The 21814-nt window shown below is 40.8% G+C and overlaps 1 protein-coding gene across 3 annotated transcripts in view; it reads left to right on the top strand.

Annotated features, from left to right (window-relative positions):
• The window catches only part of ATP10B (ATPase phospholipid transporting 10B (putative)), a 259276-nt gene extending 238219 nt beyond the window's left edge, over positions 1 to 21057 (top strand). For all 3 annotated transcript variants that reach the window (XM_058281733.2, XM_058281736.1, XM_004467210.5), the window contains 6 exons: positions 1535 to 1660; positions 5965 to 6165; positions 7699 to 7779; positions 9090 to 9194; positions 15450 to 15637; positions 18246 to 21057. In XM_058281733.2, the coding sequence (XP_058137716.1) occupies positions 1535 to 1660; positions 5965 to 6165; positions 7699 to 7779; positions 9090 to 9194; positions 15450 to 15637; positions 18246 to 18696 (1152 nt within the window). In that variant the 3' untranslated portion in view covers positions 18697 to 21057. The remainder of the gene's footprint in view (positions 1 to 1534; positions 1661 to 5964; positions 6166 to 7698; positions 7780 to 9089; positions 9195 to 15449; positions 15638 to 18245) is intronic.
• The last annotated feature ends 757 nt before the right edge of the window (positions 21058 to 21814 follow it).

Genomic DNA, 21814 nt, shown 5'->3' with positions numbered 1-21814 from the left:
AACTGCCATGACCATAGAACCTGTGGATCTCCATAGCCCTTAGAAGTACCAGTACCTGGTGTTGTATCTACTTGGCTGTCTCTGGGATCTTGCTGAGGTGTGCGTAAGTGCAACCCCTCTGATGACTTTCTAACTCTTTTTTGAAGACTCATAGCCATATAAATTCATTTGTATTTACCCTTTCCCCCTTTTATTCAAAGTCTTTTTCTAGTTGCATCACCAATTAGTGATTGATAGTAAACTCTTGGCAACAGGGAGGCTCCTTCTTTCTGTGGCTTTCTCTGGCTGACTGCTCTGAATCTCTTCTGCTGTAAAGGATTCCAGTAAAACAGATTAAGGCCCACCCTGATTTAGTTTGGCCACACCTAAACAGACTCTTGGATCTTAGAAGATCCTATTCACAAATGAGTCCACACTTAAACCGATAATACATCCTTAAAGGGACCTACTTACAAATGGATTCATACCCACAGGAACTCAGATTAAGGTTAAGAATATGTCTTTTGTTGGAGTCCATGATTCACTCTTTCACCCTTCATGACAGTAAAAAGGATATTTGAAAATACTTTTCTATTGACATTTTAATCTTGATATCTAGATTAATCCATATATTGCTCAATTCATGTTAATGGTATATAAAATTTAGTCAAAACCCAGTCCAGAACGAGCATATCAACTTGAGTTACTAAGTTTTCTCATTAAAACAGACCCCACTTTGTATTTTGAATCAAAGTTATATTTAGAAAAATAACAAAAAAAAAAAAAATTTATTTAGTCATTGTCTAAATTTGTTGTTAAAGATGCAAGGGCACCCAGAAGCTGCAAAACCATTACAAGTGTTACCTTTGAGCACCTATCACATGCCAGGACTCTGTAAGGGACTCCAAATTTATTATCTCATTTCATTTTAACAATCGCCACTTTTTTTCAGAAGGGAATGTGGGGACTGAGACTCAGAAAGGTGAAATCACCTGGCCAAGGTAATTTGTAACCAGTCATGTCTGACTCCAAAGCACATACTCTGAAGAGAGGACTATAAACTCTCCTTGTTCAGGATAATCCCAAGGGCAGAAGATATATTTCAATTCAATATAAAGGAAGAGTTATCCAACCATCAGGTCCATCTGATACCAAAATGAATGGCGTGCCTCAGGAGGTGGTGATCAGAGGTTTAAAGATTATTTGAATGGTGGTCCCCACTCTGGTTAACCATTGCATCCCCAGAATAGACCCCAATAGGTGCTTGTTTGCTAAACGGATGGAGATGAAGGGCCAGACTAGATACCTGGCTCCTTCTGGCATGCCCTGCTTGGGTTCTGGGGAAGTTTCAGATGCCCGAAAGAACAGGTGGGTGTCAGAGTCCAACGAACCGTCCAAGGAAAACTAAAGCTAATTACTCATCTTACCCTTGAGCCAGAGTGTCTTTCTGACACCACCAGTTGCAGATGGAGAACAAAGCAACACCCTCAGGGGCATCTCTTTGGGTTGGTGGCAGCTGTGGTTGGATGCTGATGTTTCTAGTCTCCCCTCCCAGGCTGTCATGTCCAGCGACTTTGCCATCACCCGCTTCAGGCACCTCAAGAAGCTGCTGCTTGTTCACGGCCACTGGTGTTACTCGCGCTTGGCCAGGATGGTGGTATACTACTTCTACAAAAATGTGGTGAGTAGCTCGACAGTAACAGCTCTACACTTGGGCCTCGGGAGTCCTGGCTGCGAGGCCAGCTTTCCCCACGGCCATGGACAAAGCTTCTCAGCAGAAGGGAATGAGTCAGGCGGACCTGGATTTGAATCCTGAAACTGCCCCTTACTAGCTTTGGACAAGACACTTCATTGATCTCAGTTTCCCCCATTGCTAAAATGGGGTTAATACTGCCAATTTTGTGGAGTTATTGTGAGGATTTGCAATACTGTATAAAAGCACCTAGCACACAGGAGGCAGCGAGAGGGGCTTGGACTCTGGAGTCGCACACATTTCAAATTCAGGCTCCCGTATTTGTAACGTTCTTAAACCTCAATTTCCTCATCCAGTAAAATGCGGAAGAGATTAGCACCTTTCTCGCGCATATGTTCTGAGGATTAAATGAGAGCTGGCATATAAATTGATTGTAATAATCATATAAGATTAGCCATTACTTTTATCATCACTGATAATGCTGTTATTACCCTTAGATCAAGGGTTCTTAACCTTTTTGATCCATGGCCCCTTTGCCAGTCAGGGGGGAAAACCAGAGACCCCTTACTAAGTCCACACTGCACTGTGTGTTATTTAATGAATATATCACACCTGCACCAACACATCCCCACAAGAATAATATTTTTTTGAATTTCAGTTCGAGCTCACAGATCCCTGGTTAAGAACCCCTGCCTTAGAAGAACTCAATAAATGAGATTTATTTTCTGATTGCAAGAAATACGGATTTAAAGAACTAGCCTGATTTGTGTCTTAGATTTCCTCCCCAGATACAGCCAGCCCCACACAAGGGCTGCACCCCACAGAATGTGAGACTGGAGCCCATAGCTTCAACCTGAGACCCTATACATCACTTCAGCACCTTCAGGCTTCCCAACAGGAAGTTCCCAGATGGCAGGACACTAAATAAAATGCCTATTGGCAAAAATGTTTGAGGTGGGGAAATCTGGGTTCTCATCTTGCCTGACACTAGCATTGTGCGTGAGCTTGGAAAGGACACCTAACCTCTCTGAGCTTCAATTTCCTCATCAATACTGTGGGAAGATAGGGACTGGGTGTAGCTCAGGGGTTTGAGAGTGCCTGCTTCCCATGTACGAGGTCCCAGGTTCAATTCCCAGTGCCTCCTAAAAAAAGAGAAAAAAAAGCACGATACTATGGGAAGATAATGACTCTGCCTCTAGAAGCATTATTAAGAGGCTTAAGTGTCAGGGTTCTGAAAAGCACATAACACTATACAAATACAAAAAAGTATATGAAGATATTATTGTGTCTCCTAAAAATATTTTGGCTTCTGCCTTATCAATAAAGATTCAAAGCAGGCACACACCAAGCAAGGTATCAAAGCTGTTGGAGGCTCTTGTTTGGAAAGCCCCTGATAAACAATGGGTAGAGGAAGAAATCAGAACATTGCTACATGAAGGAAGGCACAAATGCCTGAGTTTTTCATTGTCTAGTTCAAGCACCTTTGAATAATCCCCAAAGCCTCCAAATAGAATCTGATTCCTGTTTGCATAATGAAAAAGGTAGGATTTAGACCAGGGTGATGGAAGAGAAACACATTAGCTAAGTAGCATCTCCAAAACTGTATTTTTTTTTCCCTCTTGTTCCAGTCTCCCCATCCTGCTTTCAGACAGTCACAGTCCACCTCACGCAGGGGTGAGCCTTTCTGTGCAAAGCTCAAAGTAAATGTAAATAAACAGGAACATCAAAAAAATAATGTAAACTGAATAAACTGGATAGGAATATTATTTCAGCAAGTCTATGCAAACAAGCCACTCCAATTGACTTGAAGCTCACGCTCAGCGTGAAAGACTGTTTACTCAGAATTGAAAATGCCCATTTAATTTTTTTTTTATTTTGCCTCTAAAGGAGTCATTCTTTTGAATAAGCACAACCTCTTCTCTGCATTAAATCTGTGAAAGAGAAAAGGAAATGTTTCCAGCCAGCCATGCTTTCAAAGCTTAAATGATATTTTTTTCCAGCCCAATGCTGTGCTCGAAATTGTGATACTGATGCAGCATTATCTCCCCATTGCAATTAGAGGGTGGAGAACTATGACTTCCACATCCGAAACCAATTTCAGAGGGGATTAAAAACCTGCCTGCTCTGAAATTTGAACAATGAATTAATTACTGCACTGTAGCTTCTTGAGAAGAGCAAGCTCCCAATCTCAGTGATGCTGTCTCCAGGTTCAGCGCGCTCCCTCTGAGGTGTAAAGACTTCAGCTAAGCAGGCGAAGTAGAAAACAACCAAGATCTTAACCCTGCCTCAGAAAGAAACATGCTTTTCATGTTAAAACTCTAAGACGAGAATCAGAACAGTAGAACAACCAAGACTTATTTCATTTATTCAATAATTATTGAGCATCTGCTCTCTGTCTGGAACAGCACTACACATGGTTTCTGCCCTCATGAAGCTTACAGTCTAAACCAGGGGTCAGCAAACTTTTTCTGCAAAAAGCCTGATAAGGAGGATTTGGGGCCCTGCAGTGCCTACACGGTGGGGTCTATCTTAATCCTCAGATCTGCTGCGTGGCACACAGCCATCCGCAATATGTAAGTGAACCAGCAAGGCTGTATTTCAATAGAACTCGATTTACAGCTGCATTTGGCAGCCAGGCAGTTTGTCGACTCCTAATCTAGCTGAATCTTGCTACCTAAAATGTGGTTCTCAGACCAGCAACATCAACATCACATGGAAGTTTCTTTGAAATGCAGATTCTCAGGCTCCACCCCAGATCTACTAAGTCAGAATCTGCATTTTTAACAAATCCCCAGGTAATTGGTATGAACCTTAAAGGTTTTCCATATCATAGGGAAAAAGAATTTAAAATAGTTTTTTTAAAGTCCATTTCCTACGGAGCATCTTCATAAAGGAAGTTTATACAGCCAGGAGATTCTTAATCTAATCAAAGAGGAAGAAAGTAACATTTCCACTATGGCCTAAAAGAAGAGCAAAAATAACTGTGATAATCCATTAGATAACTTAGATAACAAGAAGGAGGGGCTGGCAACCAGAGTCTGTATAGGAAGTATTTCAGGCAGTTTATGACTTTGTAACACAGACTGTATCTAATTCCAGAAAGAAGTTTAAGTGACTTATAATAAAAGCAGAAAGGCAATAGGGAAGTTATACAGGAAATATGAGAGCAAAGACCAGAAATCAGAGAGAGAGAAGGGTTTTTCATTGCACCAGGACCTGGGACAAAAGGGGCCACCTGTTAAATGTTCTGGATAAAACAAGCAGTCCTGCATGCAAGGAGGAAGACAGACTCTTAGGTCTAAATTCTGAGTTAAATCTGTCGAGCAACCTATATCACACAAAATCCTTCAGGAACCTGTCTTCAAGGACATTTTTGTAGAAGATGAAAATTAACTTACATATGATCACCCTTTTCTTCTAAAAACCCTTCATAATAATCAATGTTAAATTACAATTAGGTAAAGATATCCATCTCTGTGATGCCACTAGGGCTTTGCTCTATTAGTTTTGGTGAAGTCATTTCTCAGAGGAGGAGATTTAAAAGGGGGAGAAAGCTCAGTCTGTTTATCATGCTGCAGATGGGTTTAAGAACACCATGAGCAGATTTTGAGTTCCCAAATCAACATCAGTGACTTATGCACTTGACGTGCTGGTTCAAATATTAAGGAGGTATTAAGTCTCCTTGATACTAGAATCCGACAGCTGTGTAAGGTGTTGCAGGGGGAGGGGATGGCCTGAAGCCCAGGGCCCACCCCGGGGAGCCGGACCTGATTGCAGAGCACTCGCTGGGGCCAGGGCATCTCAGAACACCAAGACCTCATTCAGAGCCAGACCACTTCCCATGAGTCCTCTGGACAGAAAAGTCAAAGCATAGAGCTTCTTGGCGGAAGTATCTCAGTCAGCATTGTCATTGTGTAATCCAAAATCAGGAACCAGAGAGGTTGGGGTGGTTGAAGAGAAAGAACTCTGAGGACTCAGGTTCTGGTTGTGCCACTTTCTAGCTCTGAACTCGGGCAAGACATAACTACCTAAGGTCACACAGCTTGTAAATGACAGAACTGGAGATTCAAAATCAGGCATCGCTGCCTCCAAATCCTGCGCCCTGAACCACCATAGAATCTTTACCATAAAAGGTTGGTGGAGTTCCCTTCAGGTCTGAAGGACATTAGGCAGTTAGGATTATCTCTAATCCTTCTACAGCCCCACACATTACGAATGAGGGAACTGAAGATCAGGTGATGACTGGCTGCACTCTAGGGTCTCGCTCACAAGGCCACACTTTCTGCCTGCAGTGCTACGTCAACCTGCTTTTCTGGTACCAGTTCTTCTGTGGTTTCTCTGGCTCCACCATGATCGATTACTGGCAGATGATATTCTTCAATCTCTTCTTCACTTCCCTGCCTCCTATCATCTTTGGAGTCCTCGACAAAGACGTATCTGCGGAAACACTCCTGGCATTTCCTGAGCTATACAGGAGCGGCCAGAACTCTGAGGTAAGAGGCTCGGGCAGGCAGGAAGAGGGGGCTCCTCCTGGAAGGGTCAGAGAAAGAGCACTGGGTTGAGGGTCTAGAGCCCTGCACTCTGGTGTCCGCTCTGCTGCTGACCTCCTGTGTGACCTTGAACTTCTCTTCCCTTTCGGGTGCATTTGCTCTTGAATGTGTTGGACCAGACCAGTGGGTATTCTTCTTTTCAAGTATTTACTTACTTACATCACATATTAAGATGAGGCTACCCTAGTTGAAGAGAGAGGAGGCAAACAGAAAGATCCCAGCCCCCTTGACTACCGCCCCCCCCACCTCCACACTTTGAGGGCCATCTACAGAACCCCCAAGGCCCAGTTTGGGAAGCCTTGGGACTAAAAGCCAGTTTCCCTTTCTCTGGGTAATGCATTCATAAACATCCACAAATGAGCACTTCAACATCACATTGGAGAAGGCAAAATTCAGTACTCAAGATCACACATGTTCTAGAGCATGACTTGAGTTTGCTAGTATCAAGGAGACCAAAGAATGCCAGTGATGCCATCAGAGATGGTTTCCTAGCAGATGCAGAGAGGCCACACCAATGCCCTGAATTATTTGGAGAAGTCAAGCAGCCAGCACTCTGTCAGATGAACGCAGGCAAGGAGACTGGATGTGGGTGGGGAGGGCTAGGACCGCCTCCGGGGAAGAACTCTGAGAAACCGGCTTCTAAAATCCTAAGAGTATCTGCGTCTTGAGGAAAAGGGGACAAAGTCAGATGTGGTGTTTGAAAGCTGAGGATTTCTTGTAGCTAGCCAACAAAGAACCAAGTCCAGTTCTAACCCAAAGACTGATAGAGAGAGCAACACAGCAAGTCAAGCAGTTCACACAAAGAAGGTATGGCAGTAGCACATGTACACCTTGAGATCTTCTAACTCCACCCTTCCCATAGGCAACCTGACTATATAATGTATTCCTTGAGAAAATAACACTAAAAGAAGTTAATGTGACAAAAAAATGAACTTTAAATGGATTTGCTTTTCCCAGGGAAGGCACAAAGAGTGAAGCATGAAATGAGAAGACTTGTCTCTGAAGCCACAAGGCTGTGTCCCTTGAGATCCTGGGATCCTGGGGTCCTAGCCTGTCATTGAAATCTTCCCTTCAGATGTTATTTAGAAACCTTAGAATCAGAATCTGTAAACCTACAACCTTGTAGTAGCGCTAGCAATAATGCTAATGAATGATAGCCTTCAATCACCAGAGTACTTACTAGGTACTAAGACTTGACCACAGTCTTCTTGAAACCCAAGGAAATTGATGGAATTGTTTTTATCCACATGTTATGGAAGAAGAAACCAGTTCTTAGAGCAATACAGTGATTTATACAAGGTCACACAGCCAGGACTTGAATCGAGTTCTGCCACCCACAAGTCATTCTTTGTCCCAAGGACAAGAGGCTTGCGATTGCCCTTTTGACTACCCAGCTGCATCCAAGAAAGCTACATTCAAAAAAGAACAGAGGTTTGCTTTGTTGTGGGTGACTGTTGGTATTTTCTTTCCTGGCAGTGCTATAACTGGTGGACTTTCTGGATTTCCATGGTGGATGCATTCTACCAGAGCCTCATCTGTTTCTTTATCCCTTACCTGGTAAGTCATGAAGACTCATTCTGGCCATATAAATAACAGGGTGGGACCAGTCCCGTTTATATGCAACCCTGGGCTTATAGTATCTTTCTGGACACTTTACAGCAGAGGCTACAAACACTCTACCCAACTATCTTAATTTCTGGCTGATCTCAAAAAACTAGCAGATATAGTTACACTGGGTCATTCTTCCCCCTGGCAAAAATCTGGAGCTGAATCACAGCCCTGCTTACAGGGGCAATGTGCTCTCCATTTTGCCATAGTCCCCATCACTCCCCTTTGTACTTTGTATTAAACCTGGCCTTCTTCACTCATTACTGTTTCCTACTTGATCACCAAAGTTATCTGAGTTTTCAAACTTTGATTTATATATATGTATTTGTACTTTCAAGGTCAAAGCAGTAAACCTTCAGGCAGCAAACTCTAATAATAGAGATAATGCATTACCTGAAATACAAAACAAGAATGCAGATAGCAAGGAACACCAACCTCATCTCAAATTGGTTCTTTGATTTGAATTGTGAGAATTAAGATGCCGAAAGATACCTGTATTCCTCCTAACAGGTGGCCAGGATGTGAGATAAACGCCAACAACTAAATGGTATTGCTTGCTCAGCCTCTGAGCACATATTTTTTTCCAATGAGCAACAAGTTGAGCTTAGAGGGAGGGAGGCACTTACGCTTTCTTTGAATTCCCTGGCTTACAATACCCTCCCTGACCAGGTCTCTGCTTGACTCTCGTGCTTCGTCTCTTGCCCCTGTTCATGTGCTCAGCAGACCTACCGTACAGGATAATCTGGAGTTCTACAAGCCCACCATGTCACCCTCGCTTCTCTTGCCTACAACGCCCTTCCCCTCCCTCTTCGTCTGATCAATGCCTTCTTATTCTGCTCTCAGCTGAGATACCCCTTCTTCTGAGCTCCCTCTATTACAGTACTTACCATCTTAAATTGAACCACATCTACCCTGCCTACTAGAATATAAACTCCTTGGAGGTGAACATGGAAGTATCCACAGCCATTAGAACAGTTCCTGGGAATGCTCAGTAAATTCTTTGTTCATTCATTCCACAGTGGTTTCGGAGCACCCTCTGTGACTTCCTCTGACAAACATGTTTCTAAATCATTTAGTCCTATCAACTCACTCTTCGTCTTCATCTGTTCATCTCGGATGGCTGCTGGATACCTTCTTCTCTCCCCACTTCTTTCCCTCTCTTGACACCTGGTTTCACTGATTCTTTATGGTCATCTCTCCAGGCCAAAGGCTCAAGTCCATGGGCACATCTGACATGCCTGCTTGTTTTTCCTCTGCAGACCTACAAGGACTCTGATATTGATGTCTTTACCTTTGGGATGCCCATAAACACCATCTCCCTCGCCACAATCCTCTTGCACCAGGCGATGGAAATGAAGACCTGGGTAAGGAGCCCCAAGCCCCTTTGGCTTAAAAACTGGATTCCTGTCAACTGACCCCACTCATATTTCTGAGTGTATCATGCCATAGTATGGAATTTACTCAATAAATACATAATAAGTGTCACCCAAGGGAACTTCTGGATCACAGTGTTCCCACTTTGGAAACCCCCTCCAAATGCATGCCAATGACAGATAGACAGAAGCAATAAAAACAAAAAGGCATAGCCAGGCTTGAGTACAGGATAAATTTCTCCTTGGACCAGCAGCACCAGAAGAGGTTGCAATGCTGGGAGGGTTAGGGATGCTGCAAGCTCAAGCTTGAAAGCTTTCTGGGAGCAACGGTGGGACACAGGCCATGGCAGAAGACCTGGAGCCCCACTTACAGCTGGGTACAAGGTGTGGACTGGAGTTTCCCCACTCAAGTAAGGAAGCAGAATTAAAAATGACAATGACAAGCTGTCTGAAGTTATAGCTTTATCAGAAGCTATGAGCAAGGGTCAGGAGTCAAAGACATAACTTTTATACTAGGAAATGAGCCAAGCTAAGGAAACGTTTAGAACTTTTGAAAATGAAAAATGGTCACTGAACTTAAAAATGCAATTTGTGGGATTCTCTCTGGATTGGTCACTGGCAAAGAATAAACGTCCAAATTGGAAAATTATATAGGGAACTCATCCAGAATTCTACAAAAATACGAAAAAGTAATTAGCAGAAATGGTGGTCAGAATAAATGACTCCAGCAAACACATAATAAAAGTTCCAAGAGAAGAAAAGGAGAGGATGGTGAAAAAGCAAATTTGTAGATATAATCAATGAGAATGGAGATAATCAATGAGAAAGAGAGTTAATCGAAATAAATCTGGGGAAGCAGATGTGGTTCAACTGATAGGGTGTCTGCCTACCATATGGAGGGTCCAGGGTTCAATACCCAGGGCCTCCTGACTCGTGTGGTAAACCAGCCCATGCGCAGTACTGCCACGCGCAAGAAGTGCCTTGCCGCGTAGGGGTTCCCCACACACTCAAGGAGTGGCCCCCAAGGAGACCCGCCCTGTATGAAAAAAGCTCAGCCTGCCAAGGAGTGGCGCCACAAACATGGAGAGCTGATGCAGCAAGATAACACAACAAAAGAGATGCAGTTTCTCAGTGCCACCTGACAATGCAAGCAGACGCAGAAGAACACACAGCAAATGGACAGAAAGAGCAGATAACAGGGGGAAGGGGAGAGAAATTAAAATAAAATAAAATAAAATAAAATAAAATAAAATAAAATAAAATAAAATAATAAAATAAAATAAAATAAATAAAATAAAATAAAATAAAATAATAAAATAAAATAAAATAAATAAAATAAAATAAAATAAATCTGGGCATAGCACCGGGATATATCATACCGAAACTGTACAATGCAAAAGATATTATGACCAAAAAAAAAGAAAAAGAACGAAAAAAAGATAGTGTGACAACCTTAAAGTCTACAGAGAACATGCACACATTACTTGAAAAAGAACAGCAGTTAAACTGACAAACAATAGAGGCCAGAAAACAGCAAAGTAATTGCCTTCAAATACCTGAGGGGAAATAACTGGACCAGCTACACTATCAGTCAAGATCTGACCTTTCCAGATAAACAAACCCTATGAGGTTTGCTACCCATAGACCCTCACTAAAAGAAAGGATGACCTTCTAAAAGAACATTAATGAACATAAAAGCTAAAACTACAAGAAACAACAACAGGATGCTGAGAGAGGGGATAATTAGTCTATGGGAAAGCCGACATCATGTGTTGGAAGAGAATAGAATTGTATCTTTAACTGTAAATGTTATAAAATCTACATTTATTTGGTATATTAAAAACATAAGGTTAGCCACTAAAGGAACAGAAAGAAAAAAGAGAAAATATCAATTTTACAGCATGTATGGAAAGTGAAAGGCAAAGAAAATGGGTGATAAACAAAAATATATAATATGATGATTGAAATAAACCCAGAATGTATTGATATTCAAAATAAATGTAAATAATTAAATTTACCTATTAAAAGAAATATTTATCAAATTCAATATTTTCCTCCTGGCAACTATAAAGAGAAATTGACAAATTCACAACTCTATCAGAAACTGACATAGCCCAAATAGAAAAAAAAAAAAAAAAATAGAAAGGTTATAGAAGCTTTGAATAAAATAATCACATTTTATCAATATAAAATTCATTTACTTAATATATGAAACCCTGCTCCAGGAAATAGCAAACACACTTTTTTTTCCAAATACAAGCAGACAATTTACCAAAAAAAAAAAACTCTTAAATCACAGAGGAATTCCAAATAATCGGTATCAAAAATACAATGTTCTCTGATAGCAAGGTAATTTAATTAGAAACAAGTAATAAAAGGATAACCTAACAAAACCTAACACACTTGGACATTTTTTAATGCACTTCTGAATAACTCATGAGGTAGAGTAAAGCATGATGTAAGTTATAACATTCTAATTACTGAATTACTATGAAAATACAAGATACACAAACTTGTGTGATACAACTAAAACCTTTACTATTAAAAACAAAAAGATGAAAGCTAAAAAAGTTAATGAATTTAACTCAAGGAACTTAAAAAATTTTTTAAATAAAGAAAATAGAAGAGAAAAAAAAGATAAGAAAATAGATCAAAGAAAGGATATGAAGGATCAACAAAAGCAAAACTGGACTCTTCAAAAAATCTAATAAAAAACAATCTCTGGCAAAACTGATCCAGGAAAAAAAAAAAGAAGACAAAAATAATACTAGAAATGAAAAGAGGAATATATTTGGAGATGTTATCAATTTAAAAGAATAATTTTTTGAGAATTTTAAATGAAGTTGGCCACTTTGTTAAGTATTAAATTTACCAAACAGTCAAAATCATTCAACAAATCTGAATAAACCAGTCATTAAAGAAATTGAATTTGTAATTCTGTCCCAAAGACAAGCACACAGAATTGTACAGGTGAATTTTACCAAATTTATGATCCCTATCATACACCAATTTTTTCATGGAATAGAAAAAGATAGGCAGTTCATTTTTCATGACTAGAATAACCCTTATGCCAATTGGGCATGAGCAGTTCAAGGAAAGAAAATTATGGACCAATTGCACTATACTCATCAATATAGACCATTCTATATAAAATATTAGCAAATCAGCTCAACAACGTGTGCAACGTGTTAAAGGCAATAAAGCACAACAAAGGAAAAAAAAAAGTTTTGCCAAGGAACTTCCATATGCTGCTAGTAGACTATAGACTAGTACCACCACACTGGGGAACAATTTGAAATAGCTAGAAGAGTTAGAACTTACACTGTATACACAATTCCCCTTCTACATATATACCCTGGAAATATGCATACATGTGTAAGAAGGAAATACATACAGTAATGTTCATTACAGCATTGTTCTTAATAGCAAAGTAAAATAAAATTTAAAAGAGCCTAAGTGTTCATTAACAGGAAAATTAATGAATTGTGCCATATTCATACAATACAATAGTAAAATATGAATAACTAGAAATACATCCATCAGCACAGATAAAACTCAAAAGCATAGTATGGAGTAAGAAACCCTGCAGAAGAATACAAATGCATGATAAAGTAAAAAAGCATCACAAACTTGGATACCTAAACATGTATATATAAAATATGTATAGCAATGATAAACACTTGAATTTATCTTCAAGATTGAAGAGCAGGTATTTGCAACAGATACACAGATACTTCAGTTGTTTCTGTAAGATTTAACCTTTTAATAAAATCTGGGGCAAATATGGCATAAGATTAAATGAATAAGGTTGGATGTTGGGTGTATAAAGTTGATGTGGATTGAATTGTGTACCCCAGTTTGGATATGTTTTTCATCTTGGTCTTGGTCTGCATTCTGGTGGGTGTGGACTCATCATAAATAAACTCTCTTGGAGATGTTGCTTCAGTTAAGATGTGGCCCGGATGAGTCAGGTTGGGCTTTCATAGGGATAACTGGGGTCCTTTATAGGCAGAGAGAAAGTCAGAGAGAGGGAGAGAAGCCACGAGGAGTAGCCAGAAAGTGTAAGTCAGTGAAACCCAGAAGAGAAAGGAGAAGACGCCACCATGTGCATTTTTGCCATGTGACAGAAAAGCCAGAAACCCCAAAGATAGAGCATCCGCAGGCCCAGAAGTCCAGTCTTGCTGACACCTTGATTTTGGACTTCTCTTAGCCTTGAAACTGTGAACCAGTAAGTTCCCGTACGGCATTTGTTTTAGCACTTAGAAAACTAAAACAAAAGTTTACTGTCTGTATGCTTGAAATATTTCACAGTAATTCAAATACAATTTTTTTTTCAATCTAGCCCAAAATATTTCCTAAGAGGAACACTGCTCTCTATGACCCTCTTAGCCATTAGATTTTTTTTGACTTTTCAAAATTCCCTACAAAATGTAATCAGGCCTCAAATGGGTGAGACTAAAGATTCCAGATCCTCTCTGACTGATTACTTGGCCACCTTTAAAAGAAGGAACTTGTTCTTTTCACTAAGCTTTAAGCATTACTAAGCAAGCTAATGCACCTTTAGACCAGGTATCCCAATAGTAACTCAGAATTTTGAGTGCTCTGGGGAAAGAAGTCAGCTGCTAAAACCATTATGAGAAATGCACTTCCCTTTTGAAAGTGCTTGAAGTGGGGGAGAGTCTATTTCTCCCCTGTGTAGAAATCTAACATGAATTTTAATAGTTATGTCCATATTCACAACGCCCCCCCCCCAAAGCAACTATAAAAGTTAGCTGTTTTTTTCTTCAGAAACAGGGGCTGGATTATCCAGATCATCTTTCCCACAGAAAACATCTAAAACATGCTAGATGATTTTTTTTATTTGAGAAGTTGTGAATTAACAAAACAATCATGCATACCATACATTTTCCCATACATGGCCCCACTACCACCACCTTACATTGTTGTGACACATTTGTTACAAATGGTGAAAGAACATTGTCATATTATTGCTGTTTATAGTCCATAGCATATATTTGGTGTGTTTTTCCCACAAGCCATCCTATTAGTATCACCATGTATTAGAATTGTATATTTATTACAGTTCGTAAGAGAACGTTCTCGTATTTGTACTGTTACCATGGTCCATCATTTACCTCGGGGTTCACTGTGTTATATGGTCCCCTGCCTTGTTCAACCCATCCAAAGTGTGTACTCAGTGGCTCTTAGTTTCATCCCAGCAATGTGCTGTCATCAGATTAGTTTATTTCAGAATATTTTCCATAGGAAAAATCCCAAAGACCCTTATACACCCATTGTTGACCCTTAACATTGATTTTTAACTTCTTTGCCATTGCTATAAAAATGTTACATTACTATTAACTATAGTCTGTACATTACATTAATTGTATTCAGCATCTGCTCCCCTTTGTCAACCCACATTCTATTTCCTAGTAACCTATACTCTAGTTTAACTCCATGAGTTTACTCATCATATTTCATTCATATTAGTGAGACCATACAATATTTGTGTAAGCCAGGAGAAAGGTAAACAAAGTTAAAGTGCTCGAAAGCCCTTGTATAATTCAGGAGGAGGGAAATAGTTATAAACTTCATACGGTGGTTATTAAGATTGCTCATTGTCACTTATTGAATAATCACTACAAGAATAAAATTGTGTTATAACTTCCAAATTGGTAAAGCAGGAAAGTGAAGTTAATACAATGGTCATTAAGTCTAAAAGAAGACACAAATGGAAAAAAAAAAAAAAAAGAAGTTGCACAGAACAGGTAAAACAGTAGAACACTGTACTGCTTTGAAAATGAGTAAACTACAGTCACATGCAGAAAAAATGGACTCGTCATACACACATAAGATTAAGGAGAAAAAAGACAAAAATCATGCAAAATTGCATTCTATTTTATTAACATTAAAACCAAGCTGTGCAGGGAAACAGATATAGGTAATAAAACTACAAATAGCGTTGACTTTATCACCATCAATTCAGAGCAATAGTTCCCCCTAGTGGTGGGACAAGGTTTAGGGGCTTCTAGGGTGAAGGCAAAGTTTGGACGGTAATATTATAACACAGGTGTTTGCTTTATACTGGTCTATTAAACTGCCCGTGCCCGCTTCTATGAATTTGTTATATGTTTGTTAGATCTAAAAAAAAAAAAAAGTTTAAAACAAAGCTAGCCTAGTGTGATTGTCCCGCCCCCTAATCGAAGCTAAGCCTTCAACAGTGTTACTTTCTCTTTCCCTCCACAGACCATTATTCACGGGCTCACCCTCTTAGGCAGCTTCCTGATGTACTTCGTGGTATCCCTATTGTACAACGCCACCTGCATCATCTGCAACAGTCCCACCAATCCCTACTGGGTGATGGAACGCCAGCTCTCAGACCCCTCTTTCTACCTCGTCTGCTTGCTCACACCAGTTGTGGCTCTTCTCCCAAGGTTTGGGCTTGTCTTCTTCCTAAACTCACCGATCTCCCCTTAGTAAACCATTTTCCTAGCCCAAGAGTTAGGAGTTTGACTCCTGCTGGGTCCTTGAGACTGTGGTTCTAGAAACAAGATACTAGCCCAGATAGATCAATGCATCGAAATTCAGCCACATCATCATTATAAGCTGTAGTCAACAGGCCATTGCGACACTGTGCAGAACTTGTTCTACGCCAAAATTAGGGAGAGTGCCATCAACAGGAATTGCTGCCTTTAATAAGTGTGACAGCTTGCTTAACCTAGTTTGGTCTGTTTCTTCTTCCTAAGTCACCTCAGAACCTTGATCTCTGATACAGAATTGGAGACAAAAGGTACTAAGATGGCAAATACAGCTGAAGTCAGTGAACACCACAAATGTTAGTGGAGTTCTCAGTATGCCCTGAGTGCATGGCCTCCCTACGTGGCATCTACTTGTCTCCACAGCCTCTTCTCCCACTCCCTGCCTCAGACTTTGGGCTCCATAAACCAAGCTGTGTGCACTTCCCCAAAGGTCCCATGGCCTCTCACCTTCTGCCTTTGCTCACATTGTTCCTTCTGCTTTGAAGGCCCATCCGATTACTTTCCCCAAGTGTAACCTCCTCACCCTTGGGCATCATTTCAGGTTGACCAATTCCAGAAGCCTTCCATGACTTCACCTACCTTCCTCAGGCTGAAATAGGCTCCTCTCTTTTGTGTTCCCACCACCCAAACATATCCTCTGTCATTGCCCTACCACCTTCGTTATAAACCATGTTGACTCTGTCTGGCCATCAATGCCTTAAGAGAAGGGATCCTCCTTATCCTACATCTCCAAGACATAGCCTATGTCTTGAACCTAACACAGTTCTTGGCACATAGTCTGCACTCATAGATGAATGAGCAATGGGTGCTGAAAAAACAAAAAGGTAAGTAAAACAAGGCCCTTGCTCTCAGGAAGCCTACAATCCTGTTAATGATTCAAATATGTTTGACCATTATATAGTTGACAGTAACTAGTATTAATAATTTTATAGAGTGTCCTGAGGGTGTAGAGTGCGAAGTGATTAAGAACAAGCATCAAGCCTCATAGACATATTTCCCCACACTCATCCCATCTTCTCTCCAACTCCTGGGGAGAGGAACCCTGAGAGAGAACACAAGGACCATGCCCTTCTTGGAAAAGGACATCAAGTGTGCAGTTCAATATTTCTGTCCTCACTTTTGGGGTTAAACAGGGTTGTGACCACCTCTGCCCAAGGACTGAATTCCTCTGTTTTGTGTCTTTTTTGGGGGGTTTGGAAAGAGAAAATTGTAAATTTCATATTCCCTAACTCACCCTTCACTAGGAAATATACAAGGAGCCAGAGGCTACCAGGATTAATTAAGCAGTTTGATGAAGATCCTTGACAAGTATCGAAAGACTGTTGACACATGTGCTTTAAAAAGACAAGTACTCAGTCTTACATCTTGTTAAATAGATAAAGGGCAAGTTAGAAAAAAGGACTATTTTTGGAAAACTCCTTAGATACCATTTGAACCAATTGGATTCCTTTTTTTTTTTTGCCTTTTTTTTAATGTTATATTCAAAAAATATGAGGTCCCCATTAACTCCCCACCCCCTTCACCCCACTCCTCCCCTCATAACAACAACCTCCTCCATCATCATGAGATATTCATTGCACTTGGTGAATACTTTTTTAAATTAGAAAAGTTGCAGGTTTACAAAAAAAAATCATGCATAATATAAAGTTCCCATTGGATTAATTTTTAGATAAAGAAACTGACACCCTGAGGGAGGATATGCCACCCTGGGTAAGCTTTCTCCACTCACCACATTGTTCTATTCAAACTTCCCACCCTTCCCTGTCTTAAACTTAGAATAGAGGGGAGACTGATAGAGACACTTTATTCTAGAATCTCTTACAGGCTTGGCAGTGGGGAAAGAACGCTGGGCTGGCCGACAGAGAGCTTTTTAACTTCTTGAGAGACCTTGGAAAATTCATCTCTTTACTCTGGGCCTCAGTTTCTTTATCTGGCAAATGGTGGTAATACAGTAATTCTGTGAAATCAGTACTGCTGTAAATTCTAATATCCATATGTATATATTTAGAAGTTACTTAAAAATTATTAAGTTCCACAAAGGGTTCACATTATAGAGTAGCCCAGAATAGAATCGATTGCCTTGTGCACAATAGATAAGGACAAAAACTCTGAATCCAGAGTGTTTGGTTCTGACTGTGTGACTCTGGGCAAATCACTGAGTCTCTGGATGCCTTAGTTTCCTCATCTGTAAAAAGAGGGAAGCAAAAGGACTGACATAGTGGAACTGTGGGGAGAATAAAGTGAGTTAGTAATATGTAAAGGACTTAGAATAATCTTCACACATAGTAATTGTTGCATAAATATTTACTATTTTATTACATTGTTGTTGTTGAGCTCCCCAAAACCCGAGTTGCCTAGTATGGATTTGAGAACCATCCGTTAGAGGTGCTGCAAAGCGGATCCTGACCTAGGTGGGGAGATGAATTCTAAAACCCTTTATAATGCTGAAATTCTAGACATCAACAAATCAGAAAATCATCTTTATTCTTTCTTTTCCTGCCAGATATTTTTTCCTGTCTATACGAGGCACCTATGGGAAGACTCTGATCTCAAAAGCTCAGAAAATTGACAAACTCCCCAAGGACAAAAGAGACATGGAAATCCAGAGTTGGAGAAGCAGACAGAGATCTGGGCCAGTGCCTGGAGAGGCCCAACCCACCCGCTGCCCTGTGCCACCTGTCTCAGAACAGGACTTCCGAGTCAGCAACCCAGAGAGCTCTAGTCCTCCCAAGCACATAGAGGACTGGATGCTCCATGGGGAGAAACTCAACAGAGACCACATGAGGTATGACCCTCACTCAGGGGACACACCCACTAAACTCTCATCTGGGGAGAACCTTCTGGGGCCAAGTAGGACAATGGCTTCTGGAGCCCAATCAAGTGGACAGATGGATGTCCCCCGGCCCCAAAGTAGGGGCAACCATCACAGATCCCAAAGTGCACTGACCATATGAAAGGCCTGCAAAAACCTGTGCAAACTCAGAGGAGACTGCCCAATCACTGGTCTAAGCAACCCATGACTCTTTCTCTTTATGGAGGAAAGAATATGCCATCTTTTTCATTTTCTCCCCACCAGACTTGTCTTTCTTTGAGGAAGTGCTGGTGCCAAGAGGTTTGACAAAAAAAAAAGGGCTGGAAACCAATCAAATTCTAATAGCAAATAGGTATTTCATAAGAAGGCCTTGTCTCTATTGAATCAAGGTGTCAATTTTTTTTTTTTTAGCCCAGAGACATTCTTCTGACCCTGTAGTAAACTATAGCCTATGACCCAATGAAACTGGACCATGAGTTTCCAGGATTCCAAGAAGTGTTTCAATTCAAGCAATGTCTTAGGATATGAGAGGTTCCAGGCTTGTCAAACCATCATCTCGCCCCTCAGGGCCAAAAAGTAATGTTTCAGGAAAGACCCATGTTGCCAAGTGTGTCGTCTCGAGTGTTTACAGTGATGACCATTTCAAGATTAACATCCCTTCCCTTCACAGAGAGTTGGGTCTACATTTTGTCTTTAAGCCAAAGAAAACCACCTCCAAAGGTGAAAACCAAATTTGAGCTCAGCTCTGCACACACTTCTGAGGGTTGTAGGATCTTAGCTGGATAAGAGACAAGGAGAAAGAACAGAGGCACCAGAAACCCCATGCTTTAGCTACTAGACCATAAGACCCACAATCTGGGCATCTGCCAAGAGGACACAGGCAGCACTTTTTTTAAGCTATTTATTCTATTTATTTTTAAATAAAATTACCAATGCTTATTCAACTCTCAGAATAGTAAAACTCTAAAATCAAGGGTTTTTGGCACATTTGCACCCAGAATAGATCCATATGATAAAACTCTGAGACCATGTAATGATTCTTAAGGGAAAAAAGAGCAGGCTAAGGTTAAACCGCATTCATTGAGCTAATCCTGGAGTGCTAACTCTGGGAAATTACTGGTGTGTGCTTCAAAGGAAGTCTCACCTCACAGAGGAAATAGGGATGACATAAGATTTCTTGTCCCTAGAGGTCATAAAGGCAAAAAATGTAAAAGAGCTCTAAACCATTTAAATAAAAAGTGGATGATAGAACTCTAACAGGCTGTCCAGAGAAGCTAGATCTACTGTGAGCAGGGTTAGCCTAGTTTTTTTTTAAATAAGTTAGGGAAGGGTACTGGGTCTTCTTTGCTTAAGTAAGTGTCTATATTAGGCAGAAAATACTGATGTGGATGGGATAAATGGGTCCAAGTCTTTGAACCCAAGAGTCATAGGCCCCAACCATGGGTTGATGTATCACCTAAGTACCTCTTCAGTGAAGATTCCAAAAAGATCTCAACAAAGAAGGTGGCAAATGGCAGGCCGAGCTTGTCCTCTGACTATCTGCCTGGCAGATTGGAGAGGCCATTCAAAGCATCATCTTGGAGCCAATACACTGGATCTCCTTTGCTACTTCTGCCACACAATGAAGCCACACTTGTCAATTGACGGGTATTCAAGGAATCCTAAATGAGGACTTCTACAGGAGGAACAGGCAGGTAAACACATCAGATGAAGAGTAATGGCATGAATTGTTCCCAGGGAAGGGACTAAGTCAAAACTTGGATCTTAGGGGCACCCCTTTGTCCATGCAATTCTTGCCCATTCTGGAAAGTCAGAAAGAGTCAAGTAGGATGTTTCAGTAAAGAATAGAGCAGTGGGGAGAACACTGGCCTTGGGGGATCTGGGTCTGAGTCTTTGGTCTACCCCCAAACTCTCTGGGAGCCTGGAGTCTTGAAACAGGACTCCACACCTGCAAATTAGGTTACCACTGCCTTACCTCCCAGGTTTGACATAAAGATCAAGAAAAATTATATGGAGGATGTAAAATGTCTTTGAATGCTGTAACACCCTTAGTAAGAACACAAGGGATTTTTACTTCAGAAGTAAGGGGAACACAGGTGATAGGGAATTTGAGGAAATGTCTAATCCCTCTACCTAAACCCCAAACCATATACACATTCTGATGCTGCTCTTTTGTTAAGGTGCCCAACTGTCCCATTTCACTCAGGACTTTCCCCATCTTAGCACTGAAAGTCCCAAATCTGGGGAATCCCTCATTCCCAGTCAACCCAAGACAGTTAGTCACCCACCCATGCCCCTCTTTATAAATCAAACCCACTGTGACCATTCAACTTGTCATCTCACTCAGGGGGAAAAGTAACAACTATTTCCCTATAATACAATGCTAATGATTGTACTTAGCATTTTTGTACTTTAATGATCTTTTACTGATTGCCTGGAAATGTGTCATCCTTTTAGTAGAAGAAAAAATAAATAAACATGGTTTTCCATAGATGACAACCAACTTGAAGTTCTTTCTGTCTTATTATTCTTGACATCATAACCACAGCTTCTGAGTACTTTCACATCCATCCATCTAACCATTTATCTATCCAATAAACTTCTGTTGGAGCTGTGAGGAATTCAATCCCTGTCTTACAGAAATTTATAGTATTATTGGATCCCCAAGACATATTATTAAGAACATACCTGATCAGGCATGAAAGTGTGACACAAATCACAAGGGCTGTAAGAATTAGAAGCACCATATGCAATCTCCTCTGTCTGAAACTCTAAACTGGCTACTCCTGTCTTCTTAGAAGCCCAACACCATCCTCAACCTCAGATTGATTTAGGTGCCTCTTTTCATTGACTCGTTCGATAAATATCAATTGAGTTCCTGCTGTATACATCATTGGCAAGGATAAAACAGGGAAAAAAGCAGGCCCAGACCCTGCCTTCATAGCATTCATAATCTAGAAACCAATAAATGTAATTACGGACTATGAGATGAAACAAGAATGGAGAAAAGGTGCAGGGTAGGAGATGGGGGGATTGGGAGGTGGGATGATCACAGAAGGCCTCTCCAAGCAGGAGGAAACCTTAACCATGAAAACAAGAGAGCAGGCAAAGGCCATTCAGGGTGGAGAGAACACCTAAGTACAAAAGCCGAGAGAGAGAGAGGGGTGGGGGAGAGAGGGAGAGGGGGGGGGGGGAGAGAGGGAGAGAGGGAGGGAGAGGGAGGGAGAGGGAGGGAGGGAGGGAGAGAGGGAGAGAGGGAG

This window comes from Dasypus novemcinctus, chromosome 2 (assembly GCF_030445035.2).
Source record: "Dasypus novemcinctus isolate mDasNov1 chromosome 2, mDasNov1.1.hap2, whole genome shotgun sequence".
In the NCBI taxonomy this organism is placed as follows: domain Eukaryota; kingdom Metazoa; phylum Chordata; class Mammalia; order Cingulata; family Dasypodidae; genus Dasypus; species Dasypus novemcinctus.
The sequence above is the reverse complement of the archived record's forward strand: the minus strand, read 5'-3'. Positions and strand labels throughout refer to the sequence as shown.